Source organism: Branchiostoma lanceolatum, chromosome 10 (genome assembly GCF_035083965.1).
Source record: "Branchiostoma lanceolatum isolate klBraLanc5 chromosome 10, klBraLanc5.hap2, whole genome shotgun sequence".
Classification (NCBI taxonomy): domain Eukaryota; kingdom Metazoa; phylum Chordata; class Leptocardii; order Amphioxiformes; family Branchiostomatidae; genus Branchiostoma; species Branchiostoma lanceolatum.
This window is the reverse complement of record NC_089731.1, coordinates 12,630,612-12,642,825: the sequence shown is the minus strand read 5'-3', so window position 1 is coordinate 12,642,825 and position 12,214 is coordinate 12,630,612. Positions and strand designations below refer to the sequence as shown.

At 40.2% G+C, this 12,214-nt stretch overlaps 1 protein-coding gene across 1 annotated transcript in view; it reads right to left on the bottom strand.

Moving 5' to 3' along the window:
• Positions 1-5,904: 5,904 nt before the first annotated feature.
• LOC136443668 (EF-hand domain-containing protein D2-like) overlaps positions 5,905-12,214 on the bottom strand; it is a 41,566-nt gene continuing 35,256 nt past the window's right edge. Inside the window, exons 3-4 of the mRNA XM_066440989.1 lie at positions 6,720-6,854; positions 5,905-6,049 (exon numbers count right to left, since the gene is read on the bottom strand). Of these exons, the coding sequence (XP_066297086.1) occupies positions 5,912-6,049; positions 6,720-6,854 (273 nt within the window). The 3' untranslated portion in view covers positions 5,905-5,911. The remainder of the gene's footprint in view (positions 6,050-6,719; positions 6,855-12,214) is intronic.

Sequence of the window (12,214 nt, the reverse complement as noted above, 5' to 3'; positions counted from 1 at the left end):
CAAGTCTATATAACCAGTGTAATATGTATGTCCTTGTTATATGATTTTGTGATCTGGTGTCTAGATATTCATATTGTAAGCGGACAGTCAGTTGAGGAAAAGGTCAAAGTTGTCCTGGGAAAGTTGATGATGTCCACATCTATTTCTAACCTACTCATTACGTTCAAGACGTGATGTGTACATGAATATAGGTGGCGCTTCAACGGTCGGTCCGGGCGTAACATTCGGCTCCTCGCGCGGAAGCTAAAATCGATCATATTTGTGTCAATCAGTGTTTTAAAGCGTCTCAAAGCTCATGTAAAAGTATATGAAGATGTCCGGACGTTTTTTGTAAAGTGTTCACTTTCTTTAAGCCTAACGTCTCAGTTTTACAAGTAGGAACTGTATACCCTTGCAGAGCCTTATCTGCAGTACCGCTCTCGGCCGCGACCTGAAAAGTGACTAAGACCGTCAAATTGCCAAATTTCAGTCTTTTTGGGAATTGGGAAATGGCGAAAGGCTCGCAAAGGGGTTTGATATTCCGAGGCTTATTTGACTTTATTTCGAAAACTAACCACTCAAAATGAATAATTATGATATTCAAGACATAACACAAACAGAACAATGGCATATTAGGTCATAAATATGTTTCGCATTTATCACTAGAAGTGATCGAGTGTACATCTCCTATAAATTGTCACTTTCTGAAGAGCTACCACATCCAAATTTCAGTTTTATTTGGCGAAATAAGAAGACGTTTGGCTAATGCAACAATGTTTTGTCCGCTATAGATTCAATTTGTATGTCCTTGTTATATCATTTTGTAATCTGGTGTCCAGATATTATCATGCAAGCAGATAATCAGCTGAGGACTAAAGGCCAAAGTTGTCTTGGAGAGTGCATGATGACCACATATATTCTTCACTCTTCTATACTCATTACGTTCAAAAAGTGATATATGTACAGAAATATAGGCGGCGCTTCAATGGGCGGTCAGGGAAAAACATGCGGCTCCTCGCGCGCCACCTAAAATCGATCATATCTATGTCAGCTAGTGCTTTAAAGAGTCTTAAAGCTCATGTAAATGTATATGAAGATGTACGAACGTGTTTTGGAAAGTTTTCACTTCCTTTAAGCCTAACGTCTGATATATTTCGCAGTTTTACAAGTAGAGACTGTATTCCCTTGCAGAGCCTTATCTGCAGTACCGCTCTCGGCCGCGACCAGAAAAGTGACTAAGACGACCGTCAAATTGCCAAATTTCGTCTTTTCGGGAATGGGGAAAGGGCGAAAGGCTCACTAAGGGTTTGACATTTTGAGGCTTATTTGACTTTATTTCGAAAAGTAACCACTCAAGATAAATGATGATGATATCTAAGACATATCGACGAACAAAACTAGGCCATATTATGTCGTAAATATGTTTCCTTCGCGTTTACCGAGTGTATATCTGTATATCTCCTATAAATAGACACTTTCTGAAGGGCTACCACATCCGAATTTCAGTCTTTTTTGGCGAAATAATCATATAAGAAGACGTTGAGCTAATGCAACAATGTTTTGTCCGCTTCCATAGATTCACTTTCCCTGTCAGAATACAGGAACGTTTTTAGATCACATGTCTTCGTTTTTCTCACAGGCCTTGGATTTGATGATGGCGTGGTAATTCCAAGGCGACCTCTAGTGACTAAAAAGGATACTACACGCGCAATGGCAAATTTACGAAAGTTCCTAGACCAATCTAATCATGTTGTCATCGTTAAAGCACCACTACAGTTGATTGTATCACGATGAATAACATAACTACAGAAACCGCTTAAAAGGAAAATGACAAGGAGTCTTTTATCGAATATCGGTGGAATGAACTTTGTTACATAACCGCTAGATGTCGCTTATCGAAGACCAGATAAGTGATCGTATAGTTCGGCAGAATTTAACAGATCGCATGAACAGCAAGAAGGATCTGTCACGGTTTTAAATTTGCTTACTCTATGCCATTGAGGAATCAGAGCTGCCTAATTATTATCTACTAGAAACTGCGTTACAGATTGCTTTTCTCACCTAAACCAAAGACATTTCAATTGAGAATTATAGCTGCGCACCGCTAGTAAATGATTCGTATAGTTAGGCAGCCATTGGAACGACTTGCCTGCAAGTGTTACCATGTACGTATAGGCTAGTAGTTATATGTTCGCCATTAGCGCGAAACCTGTTTCACAATTCCCCACATCCCACCATCTTGGAAATTTGACAAATTCAAGTCACACACACATTTGATCAACAAGGCAGGCAAAACAAGTGCATCTTCCGCCCGTCCAAGGCTGCAGTACTATCACGATTTATTAGGCGGCGCTTCAGTGCCACATACAGGATAATCTACCATCAACTGGGAATGGAAAATTGATACAACTTTGCAAACTGATACTACACGTATTAACTTATGGTGTTTTATAACCGTTACTTGTATTGAATCCAATAGCTTTCTCACCTCTTTGCTGCACCATTGTACATGAGGCTAGTCACGTTAGCATACTCCTGTTGCATTGAACTGTGTACTAGCAACTAGCACCACCATTTGAAAAACTGGTGATGCTGTACATCATTTAAAATACACTTATCCAATCACAAATAAAGACAAGAGTCACTGCAGTGTCTGTGCTGAGGTCTGTATCACCCACACAAAAGTTTATTGGCCAGCAAATCTTGCAACCAACATCAGCAAATATCATAGAAATTAATGTTAGCAATAGTACAGATACTATACAGAGACAAATAAGCATGAAAACTCTCTTTCTAGTAACAAATCACGAACACAACATATACAAGTGAAGTGTCCTATCATTCATGAGACATCTTGGATATTAGCATATAGTGTTTTAAGCAGAAGGCACAGTTCATGGAAAGCATAGTTGAACTTTCTTGTCTGAGCTTGAAATGTATAAGGATATCTTTACTTTACTCTATCACTTGCGGCTTGCCACTCTAGATGTCTGTCACAAAGTGGTCGTACATTTCAAGAAAAGTATTTTCTCTCATTCTCTGACATGACATTAGTGCTACTATACTCTGTACCATATCCTGAATTCTGAATCATTCGTAGTGGATTCACATCACAATTCTAACAATGAGCAACATTTCTCCAAAATATGATACAGATTTGTATACCATAGCTTCAAAAATAGTCTATGGAAAGAGTAGGGAAGTTTTGCTGTGTTGCCTTTATGACTAGCATGTAAATGGTCAAGGCATTATAAGGTCTGGGTGCATTTTCCATGACATAGCAGCTAGCTAAAGCTCATAGTTATGGTTGTAGTAGTCCACAACTGATCCTCCTGATACTTACATTAGCTTGGTTACAGCAGGTCAAATAGGATCAAATTAATTCTTAAGAACAGCAAATCTCAAACCTATGAAAGGAAGAGGCATTCACATTAGAATGGAATGTGGAATCTACACCAAGAAATTTCAAAGGCAAAGCTGGAATTAGAGACAATGTAGCACTCAATTGATTGTCTGTCCAACCAAGGAGGTTTAAAATCAAAGATTTAAACCTCCTTGTTCCAACCCTCTACTAAAGCTATAGCATGAGGGCTAAGGGGTTTGTGAACATGCTTTGTACACTTAAGTTGGCATGAAACCTTCACCCAGTTCTCCTTTCGTCTTTGGAGCTTGCTTTGCAACATATTTTCATCGATTTGAAGCATATAAGCATGTAGCTTTTTCATACTATGCATGGGGAAGCAACATAAAGAAGGCAACAACTTGGTGCAGTTCACATGAATTCTGCATGGCGGTGCTTGAAGTATATCACATCTAATGCAAGCTGTTAGCAGTTGCAAGAATCTGAATATAATGACAGTCATCTTATCTGGAAACATAACATACTACTACAGCAACAATTTCAACACAACATTCTTATATTGAATACGTACAAAAACTAATAGTAAACCAAAGAAATCAATTTTTGAATCATATCTTAGTCCAGTGCAACTGTTAAACCGTATGGTTTATAGCCCTCTTGCATGGAATGAGTACATGAAAGTACTTCAATTAACACAACCTACTTCTAAAATGGATAAAAAACAAATTAATGAATGTATCCTGATAGTGATAAGTTATATAACATTAATCCCAAGGTGTGGAATGGTAGAAAGAGGTGTCAAACACAGTTTTATGTTCTATTGTACCTCTTTTAGTCATGTCCTAAACAATCTACGGTGCAAACTTTTCATATTGTGATAGATAACTAAATATAACAAAGATATCCTCAACCCAAATGTCAAATCTGGTTAAACATATTAGTTGATATAATTATTATAATTCAATCAGCAACTTAATCAAACAACGGAATGATTAGCAAATCTGGAAATGCATCCATATCAAACTTAAACACCAACATATATTTCATAATATGCATCGTTATCTAGTTACTCCCCACCTTATTGTTATACCTAGTAGACATGAAGCACATTGCAGAAATGTTCTAGAAAGTGGTACATTATGTATTTAGCCTAACTCTCCACCATTTTATAGGCAAAAAGCACCCCTATTTAGCCTATCTATTAGATTCCAAATTGAATGTATTAATCATCTAATATCCTTCTCTATCCTTGACCTTGGGTCATTCACACGGGATTAACAATAAACCACTCCTGTTTCATCAAAAATAAATTGTACAACTCTTCTCTCTTTTCTAAATCTTCACCACAAGGGTAACTCTTTTGGAAGAACGGAGTGACAGTTTAAGCTGTCACCCCTATAGTGGTAAGGCAGTCAGCAAGGATTGTAAAATGTAGCTAATAGTAGCTAGAGTCTGTCATCTCAAAGTAAAACTGCACATATCAAATGTTTTGCTTAGGTAGTACGTATGTACAAGAAGACCAGAGATATAGTTCTTTCTTAGTGTAGTGTCTTCTCAGCCATTGCATCTTTGTAAGGCAAATAAGATTGAATTGGCATAGAGATGCTTTAGTACAACAGAAAAGGGTAATGGGGGAAGGCCAGACTTGAAAGTTGTAGCTCCAGTAATAATGTATGTAGGTACAGGATTTCAACATGTTGGAACAGCAATGTTATACAGAAGTCCTGGCTTGTAGTTGTACAGGTGGATTTCTGTCCCATATAGAATGGCATGATGGCAATGCTTATAGCCATGTAGAATTTGTACAGTGGTGTTTTAAAGTGGGGGAGGGGGAGGGGGGTAGTTATATCACATGTTTACTGATTGTCAGAAGGCAGGATGGAAGTCAGTTGAAACCTCAGCACCATCTCTGGGACTGAAAGCAGCTGATATGTGCAGTAGTAGCATGTTTTTCAACAAGCCTGGGAGCTAGATCAATCTAAAGCAATAACTGACAGAATAATCACTGCTTGTTTCTTTTAATATAAGCATCAGGTATATGTAGAGTGTGTCACCTGCATGGATAAGATAGAATTCGAGGAAGGAGAATTCGAGGAAGGAGATAGCGAGAAAGAATGTTTGTCATGAGAGTGGTCTTAATTCTGTCTGGCTTAATACAAACATCCTTCCACTCAGTATACTATACATTATAGTGAAGGGTTTCCCACTATGTAGCCTGGATACCAGACCCCTTGCACTGGACGATAACCACGTTTGGGCAGAGGAGGCCACATCATATGCAGTATAGAGTTGGCACCCGGTCTCTAATGTCTATCGAGCATGAGAGATAGTTAGGGGTCGTCTGTTAACTGTTGTGTGGCGGGGCAATTTGCTTCCCTGGCTGAAGGATTAGTTGTGGTACCCAGGCTACCCAGTAAGAAGTAGGACGGTCTAGGACCCAACAACAAAGTACCGATAGTACAGAGGGCACCCCATCTCTTTCCTCAAGACTCACAACTATACAATTCCCATATACACCATCAACATCAGTCTGGCTCCCAGGCTTGTTGAGGAGTTTTGTTTAAAGTTTATCTAGGCACTCATGAATGCAGCCTGTTTCTCCTTGAAGGCCTGCCTCCTCATCTTGCGCTCCTCCGCCTCCCGCTTCTTCTCCTCCATCTCAGCCTTGATCTCCGCCTCGAACTTCGCACCCTTCGACTGTTCCTCAATCTGTGCAGGACGGAGAGTTGGGATTCTGTTAGAAACTTTGTTGTGAGAATACATCTTATGCACTTGTCAAACGTAACCTTTAGCACTCTGAGGTAGCCGTTTGGCACCTAATTCCCTATTGGTTACAGAGTTAGGCAGCAGGGAGAAGGTTAAGGAATAGTACTGTAAACGCCTTTACTGTAAAATTAATGCCTTCAAGTTTTCTGTGATTTAAGTTTGCAGCAAGAATAAATTGAAGTGTTTGTGGTGATCTTAAGTTTACAGTAGCACTAAAGTCACATACTGTACATGGAAACACTAGTTTTAACTTAAGTTCAAAGTGAAGCGGTCATCACGAAAACCGCAAGCTTAAATCCACTGCAAAAATGTCAAGAATGTTGTGTTGTGTTAAACGTCTATTTCATGGGAAAAATATCTCAGATCATGTAGCAAACTGCCGTGTCTATCGAACACCATATCTGTCATATTGTTAGGGAGAAACAAGTCTCCAATGCCACATGCTCAACTAGTTAGTTATTTTGACCACCTTCAGTTCTTCAGTTTATAAACTTATCAGTTAGTTAGGCAAAAAAGCTCTAAATGCTATCAAATGTCCATATTCCACATTGTGCAATCATTAACTGAAAATGTATACAGGTTCATGATATCAGTATTTCCTGAGACACAGTACCTTAGCGGAGAAGAAGTCCCTGGCGCCCTTGACTCCCTCCTTGTCGACGTCTATCTCCGCCAGCTCGGCCAGTTTCCCCAGCCCGCTGTCCTCGTGAAGCTCTCCCGCCGCCGCCTTTCTGAAGATCAGGAGGAACTGGAGAGGGAAGAACACACAGGAGTCTTAATCTTATGTTTCAGTGCATTTTGTATACCTACAGGTGTAGGTGGGTGCCTAAACAGCTAGCCCACTCACTAACGCCACCTATCAGCCTGTTTGAGTACTGCAGTCACCATACAATGATAACAGAATAAAATCTAAGGCTGCAGAAAACCACTTGTGTAGATGATGGTTACTTTTGCGGCCCAGTCATCTACTTTTGGTGCAATGGCCTTGGGGTTTAGAGTGTTTGCCTTGCTTTTGGAAGGTCGTGGGTACATGTATACTAGTATACTGTTCTCTCCATTTAGCACTCAGCAATTAATATGAGAAAAAATATACTACTAGTATTAACCTTCTTGGCAAAGGTAAATATAAGAGTCGAACACACACCAGCGGACTAGTAGACTATCCCCTACTATAGCACCCTGGATGCCAGATCCCCAATCTCTGAAATATCTATCGTGTGGGGGTCCAGACTACTACTGTAGTGACCAGTTTGGCCAAGGGCTATAGAAATGGAGATGGCCACCGCCGGCCTATACACTAAAAGATGTGGGAAGAAACTTAACATCTGCTTTCGACCTCCGGAATTGCTTGTGATCCATCTACTTTGTCAGTGTAAGATCCATCCGAGTGTGTGAACGCTCCAAATTATGATAGAAGGGAATTCCAACCAACTCTCTTAATACGATTATGTCAAAGTAAAGGCTCCCTGACTGTAGCCTCAGTTGTTTTGGGACTACTCCATAGAACCTTACAAAAGGACAGTCATAAACTAAGGTTCCTTGTCATCTTTCTCACTGCAACATTAAATGCAATGATGAGATGCTCTCTATCATTTTTTGCACAGAAACAAAATTATCTCTTGTGTGATACATGAACACTCTAATTGGAAAAGGAACTTTATCAAGATGAAAACTAATTGTACAATATGAAATCAGGGAAACTGCATTCTTTCATTCATTTTGCCATTTAATAAGTCTGGCATGCCTGCAATATTACATGTCTGGACTGATGCCACAAGGAGGAAAATTATGGAACATCATTTCAGATGGTACGACATGAGATGAGGTGGTATAGATGAACCAGACAAACGATAAACGTGACTGTCATATCTTACATGTAGATATAAAGCAGGGACCATCTCGGATGTTAAATATGTTCTGCAAAAGAAATCAATCACTCAGCTCAGAGTTATGTTCTCATAATTCTGTTTGGTAAGCAGACAGCTGAACAAAAAGTGGCCAATGAAAAGTTGTGATGTATATATCTTGTATAAGAGCTAGATATTCAAGAAGTCTGGATTTTTTCCCAAATATCATAGAGTGTTGAAATTATTCATTCAGGTAGAAATTACAGACACACAAGATATTAAACTGGTCCAGATAAGCTGCAATATTAGATGAGATGCTCAGCAGTCATTATCCGTTATCTGAATGGTACAGGACAAAGTGAAATGGCAGTAGAGTTTTGATTGTCTCAGAAGAAGAAAATTGCTTTGAGAAGGGCAGACTGAGGGGCGTATGACTGAGGATGACAGCTATATTGAATTTTTGGTAAGTTATGACGGCTGGAGGTGGGATGTATGTAATAATACAGCAATGAAAATTTTGCAGCCATTTCTCAAAGCGACATATGGGATTTTTTGTACAGTGAACTTCACAACTTGAAGGTGTGTTACAAGTTTAATTTTTTTCTTTATTTTTGCACAGGTAAAAACGATACATACATACATACAACAAAGCATTTACATTAGGATTGTGCTGATTTTACTGGATATGTCTCTTTATAATCTACATGCACCTGTTCCAGAATGTACTTGACAGGTTTGAGTTTCAATGTTGTTGTTGGACCTTCTTTGAACTGGCCTGAAGGAGGTACTACAAGTTACAACAAATCATTAGCTAGCTTGTACTGAAACAAAAATATACATGTAACTATAAGGATGGAATACAAATATGATGGATGTCTTTTCCCTAAAAGACAACCCTCTGGTCTTCCTCACAATATACACTGTAACAGTGTGGTTCAAGCTTCAAGTTCTAACTGGTCTGGAACTTTTAGCCTAGAGGTTAGTGTGATGGGTTATGAGCTGGCGTCCCGGGTTTGGCACGGGTTCGAAACCCAGGAGCCAGGAGACTGTACTACTCGCCTCCTGTGTTTCAGTGGTTTCCATACCAATGTGAGTAATGGCAAAAGTGCTGCACAGGGATATTGAACTTGGAGATTTGTGGACGAACTGGTCCGGACTGGTCCGGACCTTTTAGCCTAGCGGTTAACGCGTTGGGTAATGAGCTGGTGGCCCAGGTTTGGAGACTGTAATACTCGCCTCTTGTATTTCACAACACAAGCTCTGTCCTCAAACTATCAGCTACAAGATGTACTGGAAGGACGTCTAGGAAGACATAAATCTATCTCTGATGTGTTTTTAAATATACAAGACTTGCATCTGCTCTTCTTCAGTGGGGAACTGGAAGACATCGGAAGGATGACACCTGGGACTTAAGACAAAGGCTCAGTCCTTCAAGTCCGGGGCTGCTCAATCTCAAACTGTCTCCTACTTGAGAATAAAAGGCAATCTTTCGACGACATCTTTAAAGATACAGACCAAGCCACTTAATTGCACCTCGGATAAACGCACACTCCATTTAATTGCACCAAATCCCAAAATCCCAAACCGGTTCCCATTCACTGCATTGTTAGTGACTCCGCATATCTGCACCACGCATTGTCACCAATGCCGGATAACTGCACCAAAATTTTTCAAAAATCCTCCACAAGTTGACTTAAAAATCGGCAAACGCTGTACAAATGAGCCGATACTTGCCGGTGTAAAGGCGCAATACCGCCAATATGTTTAAAACTGTTATGAGTAACAAAAGAAGGCGGTCTCCATTGACAGTTACGTTCAACTTGATAGGAATCGTATGGGAGGTCCCGGGCGGGTCACGGGGCGTGTAGGAACCATTAAGAAACGCACGCCTACCAAAGGCGGCATTACGCTGTACTCAATAAAGATTGGTCTCTACCTGTACACTGTCTTATTACTATGAATGCATTCAAGTTCGCGGGGATTTGATTTCGCGTTAAGGATGACATGGGGTGTTTTCGGTGGTTTGAGGTTCGCAGCAGCGCTATAGTCACATACTGCTGCAATAATGAAAGACCGGCGTCTTTACGTCACATTCAGTCGGAAACCGTACAGCGACTCAGCAAGGGCTACAAATACGTAGGCAGACATAGTAGTCGCTTTTGGCGGTGCGGTGCTGACGTGATCATCTGTCACATTCTTTTATGGCAGAGCTGAATCCGCGTCGAGGTAAATGCGGGTTCGGCTCTGCTATAAGGAGAATGATCTGTCACTGATCTAAGTCATCTAACCATATCTACCCAATGGATACATTGCAAATTCACTACCATGGTGTCGACAGTCAAATCTGTCCAGACATGAGGGGGGGCACTGCTCCGGGCTCACCCGTAATCAGTAACCAAGTTTTAGTTTAAGTTCCTAGTTTCATGGCGGTACATGATTTACGTATATCGACGACTGTACTCTACGTAATGTAACACAGAAACTGTTATCCCATGACGATGTTTCAGAATACCTCCCCTGTAACGTTACGTGTGTTGTAAATTAATGCGGTAGATCGCATAGAAAAATGAAAGAATGCAAAATCAAAATAGGTCTATCAGTCGTAGTCATTTCTTTATTTTCAGCAAAGGGTCATGTTTCGTTGTGCTAGTGTTTCTGACTAACAATATACCCCCGCCCATGATGGTGCGGTCCAGCTGGGCATTTCGCATAATTGCACCAGCCGGATAATTGCACCAAAAACGCTGACAAATTGGTGGTGCAGTTAAGCGGATTCTACTGTACAACACTTGCCTCTCTTTTTCTTCATGCTGAAAAGGTATTACCGGTAGGTACATAATGGGAGCTAAGAGCTTAGGATGAAGCTAATAGTTACCCATACTTGTAAAACTTATACTATATACATACAGTAGACCAGGTAATGTACATGTACAATGTAGTACTGTAAATGCAAAAATGTTTACATTTCATACTGATCTCAATTACTAGCACTGGTGTCTGATTCTGAAAAATAGATGACTTATATTAATTAGTCTGAATGATTGCATTCCATACTGGTCCTAAAAGGTAGTCCCATAGCCTTTTTGAGGCCGTAGGGGCAGTGGGTTGTTATCCACTGTGTATAGGGCACGGTATCCCTCTCCTTTCATGGCTTTTTACCTAAGGGTTCTGGGCCAATTTACACCCTGCCTAAATTATACCACACAACACACACTAAAGATGGACAAAGTTCAGAAGGTACAGGTGGCACCTTCTTTAACATACAGCAGGTGTTGCTCAAGATGTTCTTCAGGCCTTGAGGCAATGTAAGAAGGTTGATTTGCTCGAGTTGCAGCTTGAACTTGTTGAAGATATGAGCAGGTGGTTTCTTGACAATGCTACACTTGAGGTCAGGGATTAGGTGTGGGTGCAATTTGACTTTCGCTCTGTTATGGCAAGGAGTAATATGGTTGGAAAATCAAGGTTACAACTGGCCTCTAATTGCATGGAACTGGACACTTCTGAAGAATGGACAACCCACTGAATTTCATTAGTTATGATTAGTGTGCTAGTTACCTTCACCAAGAAGGTTGTGTTTTCGTTGCTGTTTGAGTGTGTTTGTTTGTTTGTTAGTTTGTTAATAGATAGCATAACTCGAGAAGTTGTGGATGGATCCGCATAATACTTTTACTTAGTATTCGGTAGGTGTGTTGGTGTTAGGAAAACAAAGGCCACCTGGTGGCTTTCTATGTTACTGCATCAGAGCTTACGGTTTCGATTTCTTATGTTCTGCATATGCTATAGTTGTGATTTTATAGTTGAACAGAGACTATAAATGATGGGTTTTCACACTTGCAGTATTTGGAAGTTGAGTAAAGGTGAACAATATAGACATGAATCATGCAAATCAGGGCCTCATTTACATAACTGCTGAGGAAATGTTACAATAGCCTTCTTTGCACAGCAGCCAACAGAACTACATTTAGATGGAAGTTTGCTACTCAATGTGCCTGTAGGTCTAAGGTGTAAGTCATAAAGGGTAACACCATCTGGCAAAGGTATGAGATCGTGGAACTCTAGTATCACAGATTGTCAATGGGTACTTTTTCACATCTTCTCATCTCATTTCTTAAGGTTCAAAATTCCCCTGAAAAGGACATGCAAGTGTCAGGATGACAAATGACCCCTGCCCTCTTGGCTTAACCCTGAAGATGGACCAGGATTAGACAGTCATATATCTACAGGAGATGTCTCCTTTAAGACATAACAGGTGTTACTTAAG